This window comes from Leptosomus discolor, chromosome 9, assembly GCF_034619465.1.
Source record: "Leptosomus discolor isolate bLepDis1 chromosome 9, bLepDis1.hap2, whole genome shotgun sequence".
Classification (NCBI taxonomy): domain Eukaryota; kingdom Metazoa; phylum Chordata; class Aves; order Leptosomiformes; family Leptosomidae; genus Leptosomus; species Leptosomus discolor.
In genome coordinates, this window is record NC_141399.1 from 43,022,258 (window position 1) to 43,049,702 (window position 27,445).

The 27,445-nt window shown below is 37.1% G+C and overlaps 1 protein-coding gene across 1 annotated transcript in view; it reads left to right on the plus strand.

The window, feature by feature from the left end:
* Positions 1-27,445, plus strand: part of STAG2 (STAG2 cohesin complex component) — an 80,752-nt gene that overhangs the window by 25,723 nt on the left and 27,584 nt on the right. Inside the window, exons 2-10 of the mRNA XM_086470237.1 lie at positions 12,358-12,502; positions 14,583-14,661; positions 15,862-16,023; positions 18,774-18,870; positions 20,211-20,287; positions 21,869-22,073; positions 24,315-24,466; positions 26,075-26,148; positions 26,264-26,387. Of these exons, the coding sequence (XP_086326363.1) occupies positions 12,459-12,502; positions 14,583-14,661; positions 15,862-16,023; positions 18,774-18,870; positions 20,211-20,287; positions 21,869-22,073; positions 24,315-24,466; positions 26,075-26,148; positions 26,264-26,387 (1,014 nt within the window). The 5' untranslated portion in view covers positions 12,358-12,458. The remainder of the gene's footprint in view (positions 1-12,357; positions 12,503-14,582; positions 14,662-15,861; positions 16,024-18,773; positions 18,871-20,210; positions 20,288-21,868; positions 22,074-24,314; positions 24,467-26,074; positions 26,149-26,263; positions 26,388-27,445) is intronic.

The following is a 27,445-nucleotide window of genomic DNA, read 5'->3' on the forward strand; positions in this document are numbered from 1 at the left end:
ATTGAAGGTTGGTGGGTTTTTTTGGTTTTAGGAGCTGGGAACTTGCTCTAAGTAGTAAATGATTTTGCAGAATCTTACTAGCTGAAAAACTTATTATTTACCATTAGATGTTATGATTTGATGTTAGAATGCTGAGTGGAGATCGCAAGCTATTGGTAAAAATAGCATAGGAAAACAAAATCTGTTAGCCATAAGTAAGACCAGAGTCTGTCGAGTTCAACATAGGAGTAATAAATAATGATATAATTAATGGCTGACTAGTTAAGTCAAAGAAACACTGCTCTTGAATAAGTAGCTAGGACAGCTCAATAACTTGATGTGGGGAATTCAACTAGATTAAAACTTGTATTTCAGAAATTTAAATACGTGGTTTAGAGAAAGTATATTGACTTACTTCAGCATTGCATCGTTGTACAGTGTAAAGTGAAGTAGAAGGATCAAAGCAATCTGGAAGAGGTATTGCCTGTTTTAAAGAATTCCTCTTCTGTCTGACTGTTCGAAATAGTTGGATTTATTAGAAAAGTCAGAGAAACTAAAATAGGACTAAAAAGCCCATTACACTTAACAGTCTGTTGCTTTCTCAACTGCTGAGTTACCCGTTTCTGATTGGAGTGTGGGGAGATGAGGGATATGTATTTGGTACGAAGCAGAGGAAGAGGAACCTGTGCTAGGAGTAGGAATGCAGTTAATTATGAAACCGCAGCAATTGTTGGGGAAGACGTGGTGACAGATACAGTGCTTGCAATCTAGCAATTCTTGTTCTAATAATTAGATGTAATTTTAAACTGATAAGTCAAATATGATCATCAACTGAAAACCACAAGAAGATGATACCGTTCAGATAATAAATTAAAAGCTGCAGCTGTAACAAGTTACTGAAGCATTTTCCCATGCAATTGTTGGACAGCTATAGTTTTGATAGTTGTCCTCTGGTGACTTCTGCTGTGGCACTTGAGTTTTCCATCTCTCTGTTGGAGGTTACCACCCATGTAATGAAAGTCAGCAAATGGAATTTGTCAGCTCTTTAGTCCTCCCTATTTGCAGTTCGGAATATTAGCTTTAATTGTCAGTGAAGATGAGCTGTCATTAATAGATCTGACTAAACCAGAACATATGAAATTTGAAAACTTGCTCTCTTCTTTTGTTGTTGTTTGGTATGTGTTTTTGTTCTGTTTTTCTAATGGAATGATAATATTTGATCTAGTTGGGTTTTCCCCCCTGGGTAGCAGCCTGTTAAAGAGTCCTAGGAAAGCGTTGTTCAGCAGTAACTTTGTCTGCGTTTGCCACACAAAATCACAAGTATTCAGCTGCTGAATGAATTAAAATATAGCTGCTGTAAATCCAGTCAACATTGCAATGAAATTTTACGTTTTATATTTACTTACCAGCTAACTTTTAGCAGAGAAAAATGGGATTTGGTGTGCCTTGTATTAAAGGAGCTAGTAGTCTGTGACAACTAAAAGAAAGTTCTTGTGTTTAAGAAACGGTAAAAACAATAGCTTGAATTCTTTGCTTATGCCCAAGATGCATTTTTGTCTCAGCTGTAAGGAAGAAAAAGGAAAAAACCCAGCATTTAGCATGTGAGACTTGTTTCATCTGCTGGAGATGAGGGTATTAGTAAGCGATTGGTACCTCGGAGTCCTAGAAACGTGATGCGAGTTTCATGCGACTCCAAGAGTTACGGGGCAGTTCTCTGAATTCGGCGAACTCATGCTATAGGGTACACCCCGTTGCAGAATGCCTCTCTTGGAGTGGGGGAAGGGGGAGGAATCATAGCACATGTAGCTTGTTTAAGAGACATCTGGCACTACTGTTCCTTTTTTCCACCCTCCCGCCTCTTTTAAAAAGAAAATACATGAAAAAGTGTCAAAGTAACTACCTTATCTCAACAGCTTCTACTGTGTTGCTGAGCTAATAAGTGTGTTAGTTGTATTTTAATAGTGTAATATTTTGAAAATATTTTCTATGTATTGAACATTGCTCAAGTGAAATATTTACTACAAATTATGATACTTGAATAATGTGACAAATATTTTCAACAAAATATAAATGTAGCTGTAGGCTATAACTGCCTTTTGAAGGGGAGGGAGCTACTAGCTTTATTTACATTATGAATTTACGCAAGAACAAACATGTAAGGGTATAGCTTTTTGATAATTTTTTTCTTTTTAGATTAAATGAAGAAACGTAAGGATTAATTTTGGTTGATGTAACAAGCTGTACACTTCATACTTTAGTTCTGTGTGGAGTGGATGCTCCTGGATCCCTGCAGTGCCTAACGTACAGTATTTGAGAGACTTAGAAGGGAAGATCATTTCAAAAGGACAAGTCTCGCTGGCGTCTGCTTCAGAATATTTTATACACATCAAGAGTTTTTCAGTATTTGTCAGCTTACTTAGTAAAATGAGTTTGGTCTCTTAAACTGGTTTTGATACTTTTTTTTCATGTTAGCTTTCATAAAACAGGCATAGTATGTTATAGCTGTCCCAGTTGGCATAATTTGTTACCTGCAGTAAGCAAGCAGTTAGAGAGAACGTATTGATTTGAATAATGCCAATATTTCTGCAGTGTTCCTAGGACGTATGCGAGTGGCCACGCTGGTCTCTGGACGTTTACTGAATGTCAATAGCTAACTCTAGGTCTCCATACATGAGGCTTCAGCACCAGTCACCTCTCCCACAAAATTCTTTTAAGAGGGCTTGTTTTAGGATGCATAAAGAAAAAGAGAGAGAAGGTGATTTTTAGACTTGGTGATGATAATATGTATTTTTTTTGTGTCTGGTAATGAATTCATTAATGGATTATTAGCATTCTGCATTGTGGATACATTCAGTTCTCTAAATTGTGTGGGGGAAAGCCATGCGCATCACAACTGCTGCTTCATATAAAATTAGTATTCAGTGCTGCAAATCTCTGAACAAACCAGTTGGGATTTTAGCCCAAATGTTATGAGGGAGAACAAGAACAAAATGTTGGGTATTAAAAACCTTTAAGTTATGACTGAGGATGTATGGAGCACAGATGTTCTGAGGTTGGCAGCATTGCAGAGAGAACTTTTTAATGAAAGATAACAAGGTTTTTATCTTTGTTTCTTCTGTTTTAGAGGTGAAGCCAACTTTTGCATACATGAGTAGTTGCTTGAATTTAGTTTTGTAAGGATGATTATTTTGATTGATTGTTGAAAGAGCCATAATCCAATTATGAAAGGCTTAGGTTTTAGCTGTCGTACTGCTCAGTTTGGATGCAGCACAATATTTATTCTTTTTTTCTTAAATATTCCTTTTCCTTTCTGATGGCATAGATTTTCATTTGAGCCAGGGAAGGATGGATGATAGCTCTTGATGGTTGATGCAAACACCAAGGTAATGGCAGTGTTTGGAGCTTCACTATAAATAGAGTTTTATACTGCTGTTGTGGAGTGATAATGACCGCCTGAGAGGGTGGCAGGAAAGCCCCCTGCGCTGGGGTGCATGCAGAGCGCTGGGGTGCATGCAGAGCGCTGGGGTGCATGCAGAGCGCTGGGGTGCATGCAGAGCGGCTGCGTTCCTGCAGGTGGCCCGTGGGCGTCCGAGAATGTGATGCCCTTTCTGTAGTCCAGGCTTGTTACTGAAACAGCTGGGCTGGTGCAGGGGAAGAAAGCAGGATGGAATGGGGCATGAAGGATTCTTACACACCAACCACCCCCATCCCCTCTCCCTACCCACCCCACCCCACCTTTATTTTTTTAAAAATTATTTTAAAGATCCAGTTAAGGCTAATGCAGTTTGACTTGTGCTTATATTCTTTTCTGTTTGTTTCTGTGCTGGACTTATTCTCTTTATTGTCTGGAAGCATTTCAACCATTTTTATGTAGTGTGAAGCTTCAGCTAATAAACTCTGGTGGTTCTCAGCTGACAAAGCACAGAACTGAGCTGATTCTCCTTTTCCCTTCTTAGCTTAGAAGGCTTGGGCTCACAGTGCAGAGAAGTACAGTGGGCTTTTCAAAGGACTGTCTAAAGTGTGCTGTGACCTGGGCTGATAGGAGCTGATTCTGGGGGATGTGCTTGAGAGATTTTACTTTCCACTCTTCAGTAGTTTTATTTTATGGAGTTTTCCATTATTTCGGGCATCTAATATTGACTGTATCTTGTCATAGCAGCTGATGCTGTTGCAGTATGTACTGTGTAGTCACCCCTCCAGAATCTATAATCAAATGCAGTTGTTCTTAGAAATGCCCAAGCAAAGTTTTGGGCACAAAACCCTGGTGATCTGGGCTTTTCAAAGGGGAAAGTCTATATGGTGGGAGGGGAAGCTGAGGCTCTTCTAAAAGTGAGGCAACTGGCAGGCTCGCATTGATCAGTGGAAGAATAAAAAATAGAACTTGCCAGATGGGATACCTCGTTGGTTGGAAAACCCTGCCTCTGCCGTGTATACTGAAGTAATTTGTCGCTGTTGGCTGCACACTTGAGCAATGTTAATTCTATTCTAGGCTCTTGCTGTGTAGCTGGTTACCTGCTTGCTGTGGACAGTGCGTGTGCGTCTTCAATCCCTGGCTTTTACAGGAGCCAATATTTTGAGGGGTTATGCAAAGCATTAAATTTTTGAAAAATCAGTGTGTGAAGGGGCATATTGATCCATTCTGTAGTTTAGTTTGGAAATTTAGGGCATTTAGGCAGCTGGGAGGTATGGTTGCTTGTATCATGAATGAACTAGAACTCTTCTTTTGGCTTGTTTAAGGAGGCATATGTGGCTTTTTTCCTTTTTTTTTTTTTTCCTTTTTCTTTTATTTATTTTAAATCTTGGTTGTCATCTGACTTGGCTTTTATTCTTCCTAAGAGCCTCATTTTCCACGCAGTCAGACTGGAACATCTGGAAGCCATCTCTTCTTTGGCAGGGAAAGATGGGACTGACACAATGAGGTGTAACTTCTACTTTTGTTATCTTACCTTTGCCTTTTTTAAAAGACATCCAAAACCAGACCGTTTTAAAGATGTATGGGAATTTCAGGTGTGTTTTAGCAAAGCTCAGGAATACCGTTGGGCAAAATCATTGGAGTGTAATATGGATATTTTTCCCTTAATAAGGGTAATAGTTGCATTTATTGTATGGTTGATTAATTCTTCAGTAGTTTGTAATGCTTATATCAAGTGTTTTAAACCCACATTTCATTGCATAGTGTAAATTACTAAATACTAAAACCCTGATATGATTCAAACCATAACAGTATGTTTATATTTTAAAATAGCACTTAAACTTACTGCATTAAAGATATTGATGTTATGAATGGTGCTTTAATGAGTAATCCTATGACTGTGAAGCACTGTAGCAAGCTCTTTTCCTCCCATAATAGTTGTTCCACATACTTATTTAATAAAACCAGCAGAAGTCCAAAAACCACCTTTAATGAGAAGGGGGGACTATTTGATGGTGAAGTTAAAGTTGGCAGTTATTAGAGTGGTACAGAGGTCTTGTGTGTTACTTACTTTTCAGGTCTCTAAACTTGGCGTAAAGTCTCAACCTTTATTTTAGGTTTTAGCCAGACTTTTTTCATATGCCTTCTAAATCTTCTCCCCTCCTCCCCAATAAAGCCTCTTTAAGCTTTTGCTTTCACAGTATTAAACTGTGAAAACAAATTTTCCTTTCTCTTTACTGATGTGTGCATTACCTCTGGGGACTGATGTTTTCCATGTGCTTGGCTGTTTCCTGGCTGATCGTCTGCTCAGGTCCAGGCAGTCGCCATCAGCTGTTAGCTGGTCTTCTCTGAAGGCTGGTGAGAAGCAAATGGTTGTGTAAGTATGTGTGCAATCTGGTATATAATGAAAATGTAGGAAATGCCTGTGAAAAAGGAGTAAGGAGAACGCTTTGAGAAGACAGCAAAACTGGGCAGGTGCCTGATGAGTGTACAAGTGGAACATGCTGCCTCCCTGTGAGGTGTGGGTCACAGGTGAGGTGCTTACCTGCAGGGCTGCCTCTCCCCTCTGCAGGTAGCCAGGGGACTGGGAGCCTGGTGGGAGACCTGGGCCTTGCTGCCTCCTTTGCCCCACTGGAGTCACAGAGCAGCAGACTGTGGCCTCTCCCAAGGGAAGGGCAGGAGTATTAGTGGTGGTGACGCAAGGACTCCAGTTGGCCACATCTCTTCGATGTATCTGGTCCTGCCTTGCAGGAGCCTTCTGCCGCTGCTGGGGTTGCTCTGATGTTGGCATAACTTGTCATTGGCTTTGCTGTAAAGGGGTAGAGTTCAGGTGCCTCCGATACTGCATCTAGTGACTTGTGTGGCTGCAGGAGGCGTTGATTCAGGTGGCTGATGCAATGGAGAGCTAATCATGGGGGCAGGAAATCATTTTGTTTTCACAATTTGCTTGCTGCTGGATCATTTGAGTGCCAGAAGGGAGCAGAAACTTTGCTGTGTGTTTAGGGAATGGGAAAGAGGACTACTGCTTTGAGCAGCAGCGCACAGTGTCAGAAAAACATGTTCTGAAATGGCATGCAAATATTATAAAAATTGATTACAGAGCAAGCCAGGGAATAAATCTGGTAGCGTGATGGCACAATATCAACAGCCACGGTGACATTGCTTTTTCATTTTTTGAAAGACAAAGAGAAAGAGATGTGTGGACAGAAGTGGTGTGGAGGGGAGGTGTAAGAGCTGGAAGTTTAGAAAAAAAAAAAATGTGAAGAAAGAGACCGAAATGATAACACCTGTATAAATTGGGTCGTTTAGGTTCTTTGTTGGAGTGTTAGCTGTTCAGTGACTTTGGCACCGTGGACTGTTATTGTGTACACAGACCATGTCTGTGTTGGTAAGCATGGAAGAATGTAGATTGATGATGTCTAGTTCAGGTAGTCTTATAAAGGAATTACAAGACTCATTTACTAAGCAAACAGCACAAAAATAACCACACATCTAAAGGAATTAATTGCATTATTGTTCAGTTTAGTCTTGATTACGCTATCATAATCTGATCAAAACTGCTGATACAGTTAAAACTAAATCATGTTAAAGTACAGTTGTTACAATGCAGAATGCTACTTGAAGTATGTTTTCTGTATTTTACTCAAATTACAGAACTGCTTTAAAGCTTGTTGGCAGCTGAAATATTAGGTTGTGTAATTTCAGTGGGAATAACACATAGACATAACACTCTTTCAGGTCTGTAGGGAATGTCATGTAGTTGCTCTAAAATCTTGCTTAAAAATCCACTTATAAGGATGAATGCAAAAGTAATATGAAGAAGCATACTTATTTGGGGGGAAAAAAACCCGAACAACCAAACCTTATTTTATAAAACAAAAGTTTCGGCAGGCTCTGTAGTCTCTCAGAAAAGGAGCAGGGGCATAATGTAGTTGATAATAGCTTTCTCTTCCAAAATAGTTAAGGGAAAATATTGGACATACTTCTGATCCTTTATTTAAATTTTATCTGACTAGCATTTTAACTGTTGCTGCTGCATAATTGGTTCTGAAGCATCAGCATCTCTCATTCATGGCTAGATAAATAATTCAGGAATGAACTTTAGCCACAGCCACACGCTTCAGCATCACAATTTTAGAAGTTGTAATTTTCTGAATTAAAGAAGTAAGATCCTTGAATTTACAGGTGATTAACTGATTTTACAGGGGGAAATCAATACATCTCTGAACAGCCGTCCTGTATTTCCAAAATCTTTGTTCTGGCTGTGTAGTCATTTTTAAACTTTGCACCTCTGCCTTCCCAGAAAAATAACAACTGCTCTACTGATTTGCCTTGTAGAACTTCCCAGATAATAGCCACCAAGCAACAACAACAATAAAAAAAGTGCCTGGGTAGGGAACCCACCCCAAACCCACCTGCCTGAACCTCCTTGCTGTCAGCTTGTTCAGTAATACCCTGGTTAACGGCGTTTACACAAGTGTAGGGAATGTGAGCTTCTGGGACAAATCTTGTGATTCTTTGTTTTGCCTCTGTCGGTGTGTGCATATATACATATTCAAAAGAAGGTAACAAAGGCTGCTAGCTGAATTACATTAATGTTTGTTTAGCCTATTTGTGCACGTACTAGAAATTGTGAGAGGACAGGTAGCACTTGGCAGCTGCTGGTCGCGTGAATTTTGGCAACTTCTGCTGGATCTCATGTTTGGCCAGTATATTTGAGTTAATCGCAACCATACCTGCATTGATTATGCCCGTGTTAGGGAAAAATAAACTTTTAAAATGTGAATCTGTTTTTCAGTGAAGACACATTTGAGTTTTCTAGTGTTTCATGCTTAGCTCTTGCTTTTATCAATCAAATTATTTTGAATAGAAACTCCTCTTACATTTAGAAGTTGACAATGTTGTGTATGATTACTGTTCCTGGACTACTTCTGTTGTTCCAGTGATTTTTTTTAGTTCATTAATGTTTTGTTAACAAAATTTTAAATGGCAAGGTACAATAAAGGGATACAGTATTTCTGCTGTTAAAATTTTCAAATTCTTCTGCTGGCTGTTGCAAACTGAGTACTGAGACGAGTTGTACCACAGCAGCTGTATGCATTTCTGTCTTTGGAAGAGTCATTGAATCAAACATGTATATGCATTTATTTCAGAAAATACGCAGGAATCTTTTGGTGTCTTTATATAATCTAAATATAAATCTAAAGGCAATATGCTGCAATATTACTGCAGTTTTAGCAATCTATTACGAAGTTTATTGCACAGAGATAACTAGGTCAACCTCTGGATGACCTGTCTTTTGGAGTTTCTTCAGTTAGCTTTAGGCTAGAGCTCCACCTTGTGATCTTTCAGCAGGATACATTTTCTTTTTATAGTTAATAATTTAATTACGATTTCACAAAGTTGAGTGACTTATTAAAATAATCTGCTTATTAGTGCACATTTAATAGATAATGTAGACTTTCACTATTTGGAATGGCATCTGCAAGAATTTCACTTTCCTCTTTTCAGACTGCGCTGGGATGAGCTTGGCATGTTTTAAAAAGTTCCGATAGGAGGCTTACATGGACCGTTTTCCTTCCTCATTGACTTTCCAAGCCGGGTGCTTTGAATGAGTCATCGAGTATGTGCATGAAGAAGACATGGCTGGCAGTAGTCTTGAATTCCCAGAAGGCATTTACTGAGATCAAGGATAATGGGGAATGACCAGTGCCAGTCTTCTACTGAACCAAAACAAGAGAACATCAAATTAAATTGTAAAGTGATAAATTCAAAGCAAAGAATGTGCCTCTTAGTAGTATGTAGTTTGGCTGCTAGAGTTCTTCTGTGGTATGTCATCGTTGCTGAATATTGAGTTCAAAAAGTAATTGGAAATGTTAATGGATAAAATATTGGTAAGGGGTTATAAAATGGAGGGACAGCCTCTCGGGCTGAAAAAATCCCTGAGTTATTTCTAGATACTGGGAAAGTATTTTGGGGAAAACATCGCTAGTAAGAACAAAGCAAACGTGTTCTTCATTGAGCATCTTCTGTTGGCCACTGCCAGAGGGGGCATGCTGGGCTAGGTTGACCCTGCTAGTTGAGAATCAAAAGTCCACGTCTCATTCTGGATACTTGTGAATCTTGAAAAATTATCCTTCACTGGGACAAATGCAAGGGGCTTTTTGGTCATTTTTCGAGTTTGAGTTTGACACTGGAGATCCTTTACAGTCCTGCCTCATGTATTCTTGCAAGGCATTCATCTGTAGCTACTGTTTTCCATAATACCAGTATATAGTTGCACTTATGAGGGCCAAGTTTCTTCTTCCTTCAAGAAAAACAATGCTTGAAACATAAATCTTAATAGCTTAATGCTTCAGCATCTAGTAGGAATTTGATATTTCTTTCCCATGTTATGAGGTGATTCTGACCACATGATGCCATGTTTTCTTGATATTTCTGTTGTTTGTGCTGAGATGAATGGTTCGTACAAGAAGTTCAAGTTGGTATCGGCTGCAGCCAGCTAGTTTTGTCAAGTGATTAAACTTGTTTGATGTAGGGCATATATACTTTAATAATTTTACTCATTCTTTTTCATAGCTTTGCTATTTTTTTTACTTTAAAATATTTCTGTGATCGTAGTAAACTTTATTGAGAATTTTTGCAAAATTTGGTAGGACAATTGGTTTGCTTTTCATAAAGGGATCTAAAAATGTGTTAATTCTGTAAAGAAGTGGTAAACTTGCTTTATTTCTCAGTACTTTCAAATTTAGTATTGTAAATAGGTAGTATTAATGAGCTATAATACAAAATCTGCACGTAAGCATTCTGATTGTCACTTTGGTAGATGTGTTGCTTCTCAACATTGAAAAATGTAAACTAGGAAAAGTCAAATATGTTGATAGGTTGAACTTGAAACTGGGCAGTATGTTTTTTTGTTTGTTTGTTTTTGTTTTTTTTTTTCTTTTTTTAAAATTTGCATCCTTCTTGCCTTGCACTGGGACTGAATCACTAGCATGCCCCAAAAAGGACTTGTGTGGCTGCATCTTTTTAATTTTTTTTCTGTTTCTTTGTCTACAGACACACACACACACTCTTGACTAAAGTGTGCTGTGGTATTTTTCCAAGTTCAAGTTGCTGACAGGAATCCTAGCAAATCTTAGTATATCTAATCTATATTAAAATATAAATATATATATAAAAATGCAATCAAAAATTGTAGAGCATTTAGGTTTACAGGCAGCCTGGATGGTATAATAGCTCCTTGCCACCAAAGAAGGGAGTTTTACTCTTCCCTTCCCTGCTTATGGCTACATGGTCTTGATGCTTCCCATGTGTTGGCTCTGGATACCTGCTGTTGGACCAGTTTAACTTGATAATCAGGGGGGAAAAATTCTTGAGGTGTATTTTGCCCAATTTATTGGGGAATTGAATGGGATGATACTGAATGGCAGAGCATACAGAGATAAATGGCTGGGGAGGGGATGTTACCCTGCCTGTGAAGGATTGTTTGCTAAAGAGAGTGTATGAATGGAGCAGGAGGATGAAATGCGCCGGTCGTGTGCCCAATGTAGTTTGAGAGAAGGGAGGAATGGGGTGACAAAGGTTGCTGCCAGTCTGCAGCAGCAATGTTTTTGAAGCTTTTTGTCTTCTTCCGTGTTCTTGAGAGAATTATGCTTTAGTGGTTTCAGACTATCTTGAGATTCACCAGCCTATCTTGAACCTTCTCTCTTTTTGCCGCAATTTCTTTCCACTCTGGTTCTCTGTTTTTACGTAATCGTGTAAAATGTGAAGAAGGAGAACATAGTAAAGTTCAGGGTTTATGGATTCTCTCAGCTCTCTAAATTCTGGAAGCTACAGTGGCCCCTAGCATTCAGAATAAGCACTTGCAGGAATAAAAAAAAAGTACGGCCTCTATCTAGGTACTCGATTGAAATGCAGTCTCTGAAGCATAGCTACCAGACATTAAGCAACATGTGCTTAGCATGCCAAAATTAAGGCTTTCCCTCAAATAGCTAATCACTCCAGCGAGCTGTAGAGTCAGCAGACTTTGACTCTGAAGGTTTTTCTCCTTGCTATTGTATCTTTAAAATACCTAAACGTCATGCTTTCTTAATTTAACTGTATAAAAGTTAGCCTGCGGCAGACAATTGACATAGAAGACTTTAACCTGCATGGATAAATCTCACTTTGGAAGTATCCAGTGAGGTTTTTTCCCCTTAAACATAGGAAAATTAGATAAATAACAAAACCTGTTTGTGGCAATATTATAATTAAGTTGAAAAGCAAGTATCTCACAATCTTATTGATAAAACATTATGCTGATGGTCTTGCTTTACAACGTGGATAGTATGATCTTCCCCGATATATTCTTAGTCTTGTCAAATGCTTTAAGCATTAAAACTGTCGTAAGCCTGGTTTTTCAACTCCAGAAGACAGGGAGTTGTGAAATAGCTGGTTATAAGAACTTGCTATAAGAACTTATCTTTATGGAAAACGTCATGGAACTTCACAAATCAGAGATATAAAGTTGGTAACTATGATGTCCTTAAATGTGTACATACTGTACTTAAAATTTAACATCAAACCTGGTTTTGGTTTGGTTAACCTGAAAAATCCTAGTGTTGTTAAGTCTGGGCGCTGCAGTGCATGGTGTTACAGTTCAAACTTCAATCTAGTATAGATGTAGAAATAAAAGCTATTACTTGCAAGGCGTTTATGAAAGCCATTCCAGTTTGCTCGTCCTATTCAGAAATATTTTTTTTGCCAAATGTGTCTGTATTTTATTTTACTGTAACGCTTTTAACATTTGTGGAGGTACTTTGTAGTAAGATCATGGGAAGAGGCAAAAATATAAAATTTTAAACAGGAGAAAGCTTGGTTGGAAACAGTGGGTGGTGTGATCTGAATTTTCAGTGTTTCCAACTTTTTTATCTCTTCATATGGGGAAAAGTTTTTACTGTATGTATGTTTTTGTTTTATTATAGGAGTTGTCCACTACAAAGGAAGAAAGAAAAGTAAGCTTGTACTTCAGACTGCTTTTTGAATATCTTTCTAATACAGTGGTGTTCCAGAAGATGATAAAGAAATGATAGCAGCTCCAGAAATACCAACTGATTTTACTCTCCTTCAGTAAGTGTTTTAAGAATTTGTAGATCCATTTTAAAATGTACTGGCACTTTTTGGTGTTGATAGATATGGTTGGTTTTCTCTTGGAAACAAGGAAACAAAATGAGGGAATAGAGTTCTAGATTTTTTTTTTTCTCATTGAGATGTTGATAAAGCATTGTTTGAGTTCTCTCTCAGTATTCAGCAGTAATTAAAATAAGTATTTTAAAAATGCTAAATTATTTTAAGTTGGTTTTTAAACTGTGCTACTAAGAAGCCTTTGTGACAGACACTTTTTTGTTTGTAATGTACTTTTCAGTATTTTGTCTTTCTTAGTCAAACATTACATTTTGAAACTCTTTGATTAGGAATACCAAAAAAAGTTTCCTTTATGAAAACCTCTTTATAGAGAGGGAGGAAGCAGTTGAGGTATGTGCCCTTAATAACTGGAGCAGGTCGCCTAATATTTAAAATAACTAAGGCCAAATGCTGCCGTTAAAGCCAAAGTCTTAACTTCATCAGGCATCAGTTCCTTGGTGGTTTTGACATAATTTTATTAGTTCTCTAGTGTTCCTACAATTTTTAAGAAACGGACATTTCCAAGATTTAAAATCAGGTACAGATTACATTTGGGATAGAGAAGTAAAGTGATTATTTTAAGCAGACTGAAGGAACCCAGTTCCTCACTTTTAATTGCCAAGGAATTGGCATGAATGCTTTTCAACAGTGTTGAAATGGATTAAATCGGTACAAATTGTAAAAAGATAAAAAGATGTGGTTTTGTATCAATGAGGCTGTTTGTGTAGGTTTTTTTCCTTTTAATGAGAAATAAATGTAGATTGCAAGGTGGTTTAATGTGAAATACTGTTTTTACAGCTGTTCATAATGGGTTTTTTTACTCTTTTGGTACAGTTCATTGCCTAGTAAAATGTTTGGAATTTGTGTTCTATTCTTTTCTGTGAAAATAACACCTAAGAAGTTCTGAAGAAGAAATATTCTCACTTTTTTTTCCTTTCTCCACCACCACCACCCCGTCAAGGTTGGAGACTTTTTTTCAGTCCCTATCAGAGTACATAACAAAATCAGAAATAGCAAAAGACGTGTTAAAAGGAAGAAAGCTCCTTTCAGACACTTGCAATAAGCAAGAGACCTTAAGTTTCTGGATTGTTTTAGAATGTTATAAATAAATACATAGCGATGGGTCTCTCGTGCCCCCTGGCCATCTTTATGATTGCATTGTTAATTGAATCAGGAAGTTTGTATCAGAAATTTGTGATAGCAGCTGGAGTTCATCGTACTGCATGTATGTGCTAAACCGAGATCTAGTAGCGTTGTTTAAGTTATATTCTACAGGAAATGTAGAAATAGGATATATAAACTAAGTATTCGCTATTATTAATCGAGTTGATTGCGCACCACCTCACCCCTCGGGCCCCCATCAGTGTTGGCAATAAAGGGTTTGTATACCAGTGCAGCGTATTTTAGTGATGTAGGAAATTAAACAAATGAGAGAGTTGGTATATTGTTTAACATCTTTTTACCTTTATAAGCCTAAACAGAACTGCAGGTTATCTTTTTAATGAAGAAACCTCACCTGAACTTTTTTTTGCTACCTTTCACCATAAGTGTGCATCTCTTAACTGCTTACTTGGTTTCTAATAGCATGAAGAGATCTGCTGAGACACTTTAGTTCTGAGAGAAGGTGGTGGTTTCTTTTGTTGCTGTTGTGTTTTCCTCTTCTCTTTTACTTTGTTTTGTTTAAGTATTTGTGGCAGATATTTACAGTGCTTTTTGCTTTTTGAGCTGGTGTAATGTTTGTCATGTGCCAAAAGCAAGATTTCCAACCTGCTGCTGTTTTCTGCTCACCTTCACATCTTACTGTATAGCTTTCTTCACAGGTAGAGGGTTTGGAGGAGGCAGGGTAGGGTGTGAGTGTGAGGGTATGCTCTGATCTGTTCCTCGACAGTAGACTTAAATAGAATAAGAAAGATATTTCACTGTTAGAGTTGACTTACTGGACATGAGAGCATAATGTGACTCTATGTAGCATATTTAAGAATGTTTCTGATGAAATGTGTAAATTGTTTGTATTTTTATCCTGCAGGGAGTCTGAAACACACTTCTCTTCTGATACAGACTTTGAGGATATTGAAGGAAAAAACCAAAAACAAGGAAAAGGAAAAGTATGTTCAGTTTATAGGGATGCTGAAACCCTTCTACTGTTATGAAATGAGGAGTTCAGCACTTGATTTGAAGCTGAACGAGCTAGGAATATATTCTGAAAATGAGCGTGTTCTGTGAAGAGAGTTCGTATTTGTGTTTGCGTTGAAATGCTTCATCTCGAGTATTTGCATGAGATTTCTTTAGTACTATGAAGGCATAAGGGAGGTGGGGGAGAGAAAGATTAGCTTTGATTTGATTAGTCTCTCTGCATGTGTTCCATCCTATACTTAAATTTGGTGCTAATACAGTCTTTTGGTTGGTGTCTTTAATTCTGGCTCTGTTTTGATTTGAAAACTGAACCGAAACCAATAATTCAATTAAAATTTTTTTATTCAATTTTTTAATACAATGTTTTAATAGGTTACAGACAGGAGGTTACACTACCCATGGCGGGGGGGGGATGGGGGGGTGGTCTAAACCCAGTTAATAGCCCTTCCTCCCCTCACTGCCAGGTGTCCTCCCCATCTGGGTGGCTCTGGCCCCTCACTGGCTTGGCACCCACCACATGCGGCTCCTTCTGTGCCGTGGCTGCTGCACGCCAGCTGGTCTGGGCTGTGAGCGCCTCGCTGGGCACCCCGTGTACCTGTACTAGTACAAAGTGCCCAGTCGTTAAGAGGTGGCGATAAATATTTTTATAGAACAGTCATTTAATTTCTGTTTAAATGTTTTTTTCTTTCTTGTTTCTGTAAGTCGTACTTGATTTGGGGAATCAAATACAAAGACACCTGTCTGCTCTTCCTCTCCCCCACTTGCCAACACGCGCTCAAATTAAAAACCAGAAGGTTAATGAATTGCAGACGCAACTTTGTGATGTGAATTAAAGGAATTGCCATAGCTGTTTTAAATAAAATCTGTATAATCTGTTCTGCAATTTAAACATGAGAAAAATCTGTGTCATACACTAATTGCATTTTTAGTTACTAGAAAACTTTAAATGAGGGAAGAAGGAAATGGATTCTGTAGAATTCTTGTTGGTCTTTTTATCAGACAGGATCAGCTATTATTGTCAACTTTGGATTTTAAATCCAGTTTCTGGGGAAAAAAAAAAAGGCTTTGTATATAGTTGTCGTGGTACGAATAGTAATTTGGGGGTTTGTTTGTTTTTTTTTAAACTGGGAATTATGTAGTAATTAAAACTTCTTGTATGTGTTTGACTGCAGACCTGTAAAAAAGGAAAAAAAGGACCAGCAGAGAAGGGGAAAAGTGGGAACGGAGGAGGGAAACCTAGTGGTCCGAATCGGATGAATGGACATCACCAACAGAATGGTGTGGAAAACATGATGCTGTTTGAGGTAGTTAAAATGGGCAAGAGTGCTATGCAGGTAAGACTTGGGATATCTCTCTGACTTGGATGAGTATACAATTTAAATATAATAATATTTTCCTGTACATATGATTTAATAAAATGAAGCTTAAAGGAAATGTTTTTCTTCAGTTTGTAGTTTTTCATTCCAGATTAAAATTTTTTTTAAAAAAAATTGCTTTTGCCTTGTTAAGGTTTGAATTTGAACAAACTGATTTTTCATTTCTAAATGTTGGACATGAATAATCACATACCTAATGAAGAAATTCAAACTGTGATTCAAAGTGAATTTTCAGTATCCTGAATGAAGAAAGGTTGTTTTAGATTACATGACTTTAAAGTCCTTTTTGTGTGGCTGTAACTAAATAAATTATGATTTATGCCTATAGTTGTCATAGAACTAAACAAGAAATCTGTAGTTTGTAGATGCTCCGAGAGCTTAGATTATTTGAAGAGAAATAATTGCTTCTCTTCTCTCACCCGAAGTAAAATCTAGCTACAATTTAAGGGCTAGTATTTACGTTTTCCTTGAGTTGACTTGGCTAATGTATATTGCAACACTCTAAATAGGTGGAATTTGGGTCAGGAAATTTTAACCAATTAGAGGTCTCTGCATTAGGCACTGTATCCACTGTGTTTACTAGTAGGACTGAAGTCAGTCTGTTAAGGCATATAGCACTTTTTAAAAAAATTCAGTTGAATCAGTAAAACATTGCTTGACTTTGTGACTTTCCAGTGGAGAGAGGATTAAAGCGTAAGCCTGTCAGCCATGAAGTCTTCCTGCTGACTCACTCATGTGACTCCTCAGCAGCCTCGAAGAAAGACTATCTTTGAGATTGAAAACCTAGAGTTTACAGCTTCTGTGATTCAGATACAGGAAGCTGGGTCTATATCCAGTCTTCTCAAGATTTGCAGGCTCCCGCGTTAGATCTGGGAACCTTGAAGCCTGAATTCCTTGGCAGAAATTTAGTTCAGACTTTTGAAAAAGAACAGGCTACTTTCATGTATTTGCACAGAGAAATTCTGATACTTCTGTCATTTGTTTTGTTCTGCCATATTTCAAAGTGGGGTGGAAAAACTACACTTTTCTGGCTGTTGCTGTGTGTGCTACGTTTTCAGCCGATTATCAGCAGTTGTAACTTCATGACATTTTAACTGTTTAAAATGATTTACAGTCAAAATCTTTTGCTTTCCAAGAACAAAATGGACCTTTGACAGTCCTGATTACTCTGTTGAATTGGGGAATTGATACCTGGGTAACAGAGTGAGTCTTGCTCAACGTTTTTTGTCAAAATTAAGGGAGAAAAAAATTCTCCAAGTATTTCTAAAGTCCGCTTCAGCACTCAGTGTAAGAAATTTTTTCTGTGGCCCTCAGCACTTGCTTACTGAAAAGATTTTGATAGTTTTTGTTTTTATTTTAAGTTCTGTTCCATACAGTCTTCTGAGTTAGTGTCTGTTTTCTGCAAAAACAGGTGGTTCATAGGCTTAGACAGAATTTTTTGAGAGCTACTGTTTTGCTGGATGTTCTTTAAAATAAATTCTGAAAACAGGGCTACCTGACTGAAATATTTGTCTTGTTCCTAGTATTATCCTGTTCTTGCACAGTGACCTTCTTTGTAAGCTTAGTTTAAGATGTTGCCTAGATTATTTTCCCCTTCCCCACAGATCAATGAAATCAGTACTAGTTTGTAGGTTCTGCTCCTACTAGGAAGACTGACAGTTTGAGCTTTTCATTCTTTTCGTCTTGCTGATGAAAGTTGTACATCGTACTATAAATAATCTTAAATAGAGGGAAGAGGGATTTAGCTGTATCTCTGCTCAGAAATTTTTCTGTGTGGCAATATGTTTTATTTGTCCTCAAAAGATTATTGTCTGTGAGAATAAGCACTGAGAAGAGTGCAGACGGGAAGCATTGGAGATGCTGCATAGTCCAGTTGTCTTTTGGAAGCGCTGAACTATTGCATCATCTCTGTTTAGAATGACTCCAGATTTTAGGGCAGGGTATCAATGTATTAAAAAAGCTCAAAACTGAGAGCTTGGTACTAAAGTGAGTCCCTTGTGGCTGCATTAATTAATTGTATGATGTATGGTTTTATGCCTTCTGCAGGGGACAGTTTGTACTGTACACATGCGTGGTTTGAACTTAATTGCGTGTAAATTCTGTTTTCTCAAAAAACACAAAAAAATCACAGATTTCCTATTAATTTGGTTGCATTTAAGCTTTTTAGTAAAATGCTCTTCTTCCTATTCAGTTTAGTGAATACAGAATAATTGATATCCGTGCAGTATGGGGCAGTGCTGTTCATCCTGTTACGGCTAAGGGCACAGTTCATCAAAGGGTCAATGTTTTTCAAGAGTGTAGGGAGTTGTAGCTGTTAGAAGTGAACAACTAAATAGTATCTTTAGAGAAGCATCACTAGTTCGAAGCGGGGGTGGGGGGAAGAGAGAAAACATGCTTCTGTAAAATATACCAATTATTTTTTCTTTCTTCAAAAAATGTTACTGTAGGACTATATGATATTCCTGTGCTCTGTGTTTAGGTGTCAGTTTTGTACTTGTGTATGTTTATAGAATAAACATGAGTTCTTTTCTTGAAAAGTGATACTATGGCAGTAAAGGATCATGCAAACATTTTTGTTCTGTATCAAAAAACCGCAGAGTTCAAGTTATTTATGGAAGGAACAAGAATCGCTTACTGGAAAGCAGTTGAGTAACGCTGTCTGCAATTTCTGAAAACTAAAAAGTGCATTTATATTTGTTTCTTTTCAGTCTGTAGTGGATGACTGGATAGAGTCATACAAACATGACAGAGATATAGCACTTCTTGATCTCATTAACTTCTTTATTCAGTGTTCAGGCTGCAAAGGTAAGATACTAAAATGTTTACTCACCATATAAGCACTTTATAGTATGATTCTCATTCTTTGCTTTTATGCTAATTATGCTGTAGGACTGCCCCATCCCTGCAGCTAGTTTACATTATTAGGTTCTTGCAGTTAAGCTCCTATTTCTGAAGGTGGGAGCAGGAGGTTTAGAAATATTATACTAGATTTAAAAAGTTAGATTAAGCCTCTTGTATTGACACCGGAGAGAGAAGGCCATACTGGTACTTAACACTTAGTTCATCTTCCTCTGTTTCTGCTATTATTTCATCAAACCATCTCTCTCTTAATATTGATAGGTTAGCCTGTTCAGTCTTGAATTTCTGGTTTGGATTTATCTGCTTCTTACTGATTATTTTAAGATTGTTTCACAGCCTTTGTGGAGATGTTTGATTTAAAAGATATTATGGACAGCTCATGGTAGCCTGTATTAAGTAAGATTGTATTTTTGTATTTTATTTTCTTCTTTATTTTCTGTTTTTCTTTCCTCATTTCCATGCTCTCCATTCTTTTTCCCCTCACCTCCTTTTGAAGAGGAGGTAACCCTGCAGTGTCACTGCACTTGATAGAGCAGGACTGGATGCCATTTGTTCTGCTCAAGTGTTTGTTCTGATAAATTTCCAGTGTGCATAAATCTCCAGAAAGCTAGCAGCGTTCCTCAGAGGTTATCCATGCTTTCAAGAGCAGTGACCTTTTGATTATTGTTACCAGATAAAACTAAAGAATCTTTTAATGCTTTCTGGGATGATCCTTGTCATGAATTTTGCGCTATAGTTGCAGTAAACTTTAGGAGATCTGTTTGGTTTTTATATTACCATTTACACTCTAACAGTTTGAGGCTAAGACAAATAGAAATTATGTGAAATCACTGAGTTTATTACGGTGCAGAAGAGAATTAAGTAGCGATAGAACTGTTCAAAATTGTCTTACAGCACTTACAATCCTGAGTCCTGAAAGGTCACTTCAGATTCATGTAGTCTCTCAGCTGATGAAGAGGTCTGGCACAAGAATCTTTGACTTCTGAGTACAAGTGAATGTCTAAAGTCTAGATGTGTCTATACACACACAAACCCACACTTTGGAAAAGAATAATAAAGCCCATGTATAGATATTGATAGATAAAAGAAAAAGTATTGATGCCAAATGCTAAAATAAGTAATACACGGATGCTAAAATGAAAAATGCGTAACTTCTTAAATACATGTACAGTCTGTAGGTTAGCTGAATATTGATCGTTTTTACATTGTAGCAGGAGGCGTGTCGTCTGCCATCTATCTACCTCTTTCATATAAAAAGTGCTAATACTCTAATATCTAAATTGTAGGAGTTGTTACAGCAGAGATGTTCCGACATATGCAGAATTCTGAAATAATCCGAAAAATGACTGAAGAATTTGATGAGGTAATTTAATGAAGTGCTGTTAATGTATTGAAATTAGTTTTTTACTTTACCTGTCCTAATCTTACTAGAGCACGTTGGTACAGGTTTCTTTCAAGGGTAAGCTTAGCTGCAAAAATGACAGGACTTTTATGAATGAAAATCTTGAACTCCCTTGTTTCACTGAACTTGTAAGACTAGGAAGTAAAGCTCTGCCTGTATAAACCTTGTTTTATTAATGGTTCAAGAAACGGGTATCGACTTTCAGTTTTTGAATAGTGGGAACTCCTACCACTGTGGGGCTGTGTGGGATGCCTCCCCATTCCTACTGGGTATCTAAGGCTTTTAATTCTAACTTTTAAAATGGTTGCTAAATTTATGTCTCTGCATTCATTAATCTACAAATCATTGAGATTTGAATTTTATGATTCTCCAGTTGAAGGCTAATGCTTTGCATTTCATGGGGATTATAACTTTTTTCTTTTAAAATGTCACTTACTTTCTGTTCCACTGAGTGTAGAGGTAAATGAGATGTGTTGGGTTTTTGGGTGGGTTTTTTTGGTGGGTTTGTTTTTGAGCGATACTCCTTTCTCCCTGTGTTCCAAAGAACATAAAGGTAGCTTTAAAATTTGCTCCCAAAATTTGTCCAATATGGAAATAATCCATACCCCCCCCAATTAAAAAAAAAATCAGTAACATTAACAGATCTAAGGTTACCATATTAACTTTAGTATGTTTTTCTTTACAGGCATTTTAGTATTCCTTAGAATGATCTCAATGCATAAATAGTTTTGATTACTTAAGGCAATATTGTATGAAATTTATTAAGGTTCAGCTGGGACTGTTTGTTAGGTTGTTTTTAGTCACTATGTTAGGCTTACTCTTTCTTGTAACAGAATTCTAACAAACAACTCTCCAGTTTCTAATCCTTTTTCATGTATACTTTGTGCATTTTCAGCCTGTAATGTTGTTTAGCCTCTTAAAGAAGTTAATCACAGAAGCACTGATAGAAATGATTGACCTTTTTTTGTTGTTGTTGTTGTTGTTCCCTGTCATTTTACCACTATTTGTAAAATGGTTGTAAAATCGTAAAATGGTTCCCAGATCAGGAGTGGAACACACATTTGTTAATTCAAGGTGTTACAGTAGGTCATTTTTATGTCTGATACGTAAGCATCTCCCTGTAAACTTTTTTATGGTCCTAAACTGAGTGTTCCAAAAGATATCAACTAACTGTTAATGTGGTGGTTCTTTTGTTCTAGTGTAACCTGAAGCAGATTTGTAAGGGGTATTAATTTTTTAATTTTTTTTTTTTTAAAGGAAGTAGGACAGAAAGAAGAAATTAGTAGTTATTTCAGTGTATCTGGTTATATACGGTTTTTATGGTAGGACTTGCAGAGTGCTGTCTCTGCATATAACAAGTCCGAGCTGCAAAGCAGATGCGTATTTATGGAATCACCTTCTTCTGATGTATCGTTTTTATGGCATCAGAGATTTTGTCTTTAAGTGGTACACATATTTTTTTAATCTTTAGTTAATAAGGTAACTTTTAAGATGTTTGAAAGTTTCCTGTTTCCCTTTTTGTTTCTGTTTTTTTTTTAATAGGATAGTGGAGATTATCCGCTAACTATGGCTGGTCCCCAGTGGAAGAAGTTCAAATCCAGTTTTTGTGAGTTCATTGGAGTGCTCGTCCGACAATGTCAATATAGCATCATATATGATGAATATATGATGGATACTGTCATTTCACTGCTTACGGGGCTGTCAGACTCACAAGTCAGAGCATTTCGGCACACTAGCACACTGGCAGGTCAGTGAATTATATTTATCTGTGTATTGCTTCCGTTTTGTGTTGCACAGGAAAGAATTGTTCGGGTTAAACTTCTTGATATTCGACATACAACTTGTGTTTCATTGTGCGATACAGTTTTTGTCTAATGCAACTTGTTTCGGTACAGCTTTCTTACCTTGCCTTTATTGGGTTTTAATTACCAAAACCCACAGTGTTATTTTAAAGCATTCTGAACCACCTGCCTAGTACTTAATTTTTGTTAACTTTAAGTCTAGTAGAAAAAGTAAATAGAAGGAAACACTTCGGTTGATTCTACAAGTTTGTCTTTGGTCACAATAAGGGAGTAGGTATCTTACCTGCAAATGTAGTTGAACCTGTTTATGCTTTGCATTAAGTCAAACAGGAGTGGTATTTTAGATTGGACGCAATTTTTTACGACAAATTTACATTGGGCTCTATGTTGAGACCATGGCCCAGTGTAATTGGAAGCAGCATTTCCATTCATTGCATTAGGAATGACTTTAAAGAATCCTTCATCAGTGATACAGTCACTAAATTTCTGTATGGTTTTAAGGAATTATCCTTTTTATGTCACTTTTTTCATGCAAATTTGTTAAATTGCAAAGAAATCCCTTTAAGTACGGAGTGTTTTAAGATAAATATATATTTATATGGACAAAGGATAAACTTCTTGGATAAGGAAGTCCTAAAGCTGCATTGATTAATGAAGAAGGGTCTCAAGTGGCGTTGTGCAGCAGTCCACTTATGTAGGGCTTATTAAAGTAATTTAGTCTGAAGAGGTGAATTTAGACTGTCCGTGAAACTGAGTTTTTGCCACACTGGAAATAGTTGTTGTTAGCTTCACTGGAACTAGCTGATTGACAGCTGGCTTCAGTTCTGAATGCCTGATCAGTTGTTCTGTTTCATCGATCATCTCTTGAATAGATATTAGCACGCTGCGCCTCGGCCTGCTGCTGGGAGACTCCCACTAGCCAAGGCATTTGTTACGGAGAGAGGAACAAAACCTTTTATTTCAGGAGAATACACTGATTCTGCTGTATCATCAATTTGACTGTTGTACCATATGACTAGTACAAATTTTATTTCTTATAAAACAAGTTTTTACTCATGTTTTTAAAAATTTGAGTTGTGCCTGAATACAAGTTGCAGAAGTTGCCCTGTTGCATGTTAATTTCTGTTACACAAAATAATTTTTATCGGTATTCTGTTTGCATTTGTTCACACCGGTAGTTGATTCTGTTGGTTTTGTGTAATTACTTGTGCATTTCATGTGAGAGTACGGTTTGTGTTCTCGAAGACTGTGTTTTATATGGGATAGAGATAGCCAACAAAATCCTTTATCCATATTTATTGTTTGCGGTAATTTTGGCTGCTATGATTAGCCTCAGGCTTGTTCTTCTCATCTTGATATCCTTGGAGATCACAGTGTGTGACAATATTTTGTTATATCTGCATGTCTTTACGCCTTACTCATCAACTTTATGCTAGTGATACACGCTTAATAACGTTCTGTGTACGCTCTGCTGATGCAAGCCCTTTCATGCCTTGTTGTTGCAAAAGTTCGTAAGAAAAGCAAGTGTACTGTTGACCACCTCCTGGTTTCTGGGATAGGCATATTTGCACCCTTTGGTTAATTCAGAAATAAAAGCATGCAAAAAATCAAGTGTATTTCACAGTTTGGTCAGGTCTCTGGCTTCTAATTGGCTGATGTCTTTTCTCTGCTTCTGCAAATAAAGGAATATTTAAACTGCCCCTCATTACAATTACCTTGAGGGGAAAAAATGGTGCAACACGGTGGCGTTGATTGTCTAAGACATTCACTTTTGAAGAAAGAACTTGTATGTTTGAGGTTGAATGATTTGGTAATATCAGTCTACTGACAGATTCTATTAAAGGAATCCTTTAGTATTTCCTGGGCTGTGTTTGTAAATCTTGTGTTCCATGTTCATGTTTTGGGGGAAGCATATCTTATATTTCAATTCAACGATAATGCTTGTAATATTTAAAAAAAAAAAATGACAGAAAGAAAAGAACAAAATGTCAGTGTCTCATATATGTGTTGATAAGTAAAGATGCCTGGTAAAACTGCTCAAGTTTGCCTGTCAAGAAAGGTACAGTGAGTATATTTTGATAAATACAGAAAGGGTTGACAGGAGGAGTTGTCAAGATTTTTGTTTATCATTTTCTTAGATCAGGTAACCTTTTGAATAATTCTTACTCTTCTCACTTTTTTTATAGCCATGAAGCTGATGACTGCTTTAGTGAATGTGGCATTAAATCTTAGTATTAACATGGACAATACACAACGGCAGTATGAAGCAGAACGAAACAAAATAATTGGGAAACGAGCTAATGATAGGCTGGAACTCTTACTACAGAAAAGAAAGGAGGTTAGTGCAACTCTCTGTAGCTGATGTGAATAGGATGGTGGTTGATAATGACACTTAATAATTTTGTGAATTTATTTTGTTTTGTAAAGGTAGTTATTAGTCCCTCCATTTCATTATTTTAAGTTGTGCATGTTTAATGTTTGAAAAACTTTGAAAGGTGCTTCATACCATCTGGTTTTCTGTAAAAAGAGGTAAACGTAGACTCTTAAAGTTTTCAGATAGTGCTGTCGTAGTAAAGTTAGCGAGAGAGACCGCAGTCTGTAATAGATAATTTTTGTTGTATTTCTTGGCTATTTTCCTAAACTGAGCTCAAATATGTAGCAAAAATTACCGTACATTGAGTGGTTTTGGCTTCTAGAGAAGAACCACTCGATCTTGGGGCAGAATGCTGCTTTCATGATGTCAACACCGATCTCAGCAGAAAGTGTGTTTAAAGGCTTTAGAGAAGTTTTTTTTCTCCTGCGGAAAACACGTATCAAAATTGAAAATGCAATCTACTTCTGTTTTCTTTCTTTTTGTGTAAAAGGGACTTGCTGATTCATTGCTGACAGTGCTGTCTTGCTGAAAGCCCTAATTCATTCAGGTTTAAGTTGGTTTTATTTTTTTGGGAACTGTGTGTTGAGTTGGTTTTTTTGTTTTGTTTTAGGGGTTTGGGGTTTTTTTAGACATTAGAAATACCTTCTCCTGATCAGAGGAAAGATTTCACCTTTGGCTGCAGCTTTTGTTCTGTTACCTGTTCAGTTTTTTACTTTCTTGGCAACTCTGTTCGTCTCACAGAGATCTCGCAGTTGGAGACTGATCCCCTTAAGCACCCATTAAACGTGGTTGTGCTAGGTGCATGTGCAGCACCAGTCCTATTATAAATAACACACAGACACACAGAAAAAGGCAGTGATGTGAGAATCAAGACTTTTCCAAATCTCAGTTGCTCCTATGTGTATTGACTTTTAGGATTTCTTACCAGCTTCTCTAGTTTTGGTTTTGATTTTCTGTTTTTCTTATACTAAATGAAAATAAGCTTCAAAGTAACAGAAATTATTTGCTTGATCTCAGGTTTTGTTTCATTTATAACTCAGCCTTATTCAGTACTAAAGTTCATTTTATTCATTGATTCTTTTTGCATGTCTTTGTTTTAGTATTTTGGATTTTTTTCCACCTCTTCCTGTTTCAGAGTTTACTGGGGGCCATTGTTAGATTCAGGCCCAGAACTTTTCAGCTCATTTGCATGTCTTGCTCTTGTGTTGTTACTCTGAGACTGGATTTGTCTCCTCCATTATTTTTCGACTCCGTATTCTTAAATTAATTTTTTTCTGTGATACCTTACTCAGTTTCTGAATTTTTTTCTCTAATCTCTCTCTCTCTGTAACTGTTACAGTTGAAGAACAGTTTTCCAGTGGTCAGAATTAGTAAAATTTGTATGCTCTCTTAGATGCAATTCCTTAAATAATAGCATATTGTGCTGTGAAACAGATATGTGAATATTTCGGGAAAGGATTTAATGGGCACATTTGCAAATGTTAACTTAATTTAGTTTGTCTAGCATCAGCACCATCTGATCGGCCTGTAGAAGCGCTGCTCACTGTTCCTGTGCTCTGTTCATTCTTTCAGCTTCAGGAAAATCAGGATGAAATAGAAAACATGATGAATGCAATATTTAAAGGTGTTTTTGTGCATAGATACCGGTAAGTTTCTCTTAGTATGTAATTTGTAGCTTGATTGATTTATTTTGGAAACTGGTGACAAAGTGTTTCTAATTATTCATCTGTTTGGTCCTGTTTGCCCCACTTCTCTCCACAGAGATGCAATTGCTGAAATAAGAGCTATCTGTATTGAAGAGATTGGAATATGGATGAAGATGTACAGTGATGCTTTTCTCAATGACAGCTACTTAAAATATGTGGGGTGGACTATGCATGATAAGGTAAGCTGCAGTGAGGAAGAGGAACAGTCATGAAGCATAACTCCAACAATTTTGATTGTTGACCTTGCCAGACTAGGTTCTGATCTCTTAACTGTTTTAATTGGTCACTGCTTTTCTTACCATTGAGGAGCACTGGCATTTCGACATATATAAAAATAGACTTGAATATTTTGAACAGTTTTAGAGACTATATATGGATTTTTAAGGAGCTGTTGTTTGTAAGGAAATGGCTTTTTCTATTTCTTTATTGCTGATACAGGCTTCTACTTTATAATACTTAACTATTTAAAATTGATGCATTTCACACGGAATAATCCAGTCACACAGCCTAACAGTTTCTCTGTTTTGCTAAGTTAAGAAACTTTTTAGCCTCCTCAGCTAGCTGTGAAAAGCATGGGAAGAGTCCCCTTTTGTACTGATGAATGCCTCAAGCTGTTACTTATCAGCTAGCAGCTAGAGATTATTCTCTGCTTGGAGTGGTCAACAGATAGAGTTTACAAATACTCCTTGATTCATTGTTGAGTCAGCACATCGTCTCAGTTCTTGCATTGGAGACTTCAAGCCATTGAATTTGAAGTGAAACAGATGAGGGCTGCTCACTCATGCTGTGCTCTTCATGGGTTTGGTATCAAAAACCAGTAACCTCTGGCAGTGGGGTGATAAGAAACTGTATGAAGTCAGTTGTCCTAGACTTTTGAAAAGTATTTCTGTATCTAAATCTTAAAACACCTTCTCAACTAAAGTAGATCTTGTACTTCAGGAGGAATATTTCTTTCTGTATCTGCTTGGTAATCCTGATCTAACAAGAGATGGTCAGTAATGATACAGATGTTGCCAGTTTTTAATATAAGTGAAAGGAAACACGTAGAATGCTACTTAGAAATATCTTGAGTGTTCAGAGTAAATCTTTAAAGAATTTGAAGACTAAGTATATTATGACTTACAGAGATACTAACTGCAGTAAGATTTGGGGGGGGGGGTTGGTTTTGGGGGTTTTTTCCTTCATTGGTTTGTTACAAACATGGATATATTATGTCATTAACATGATTATTGATAGT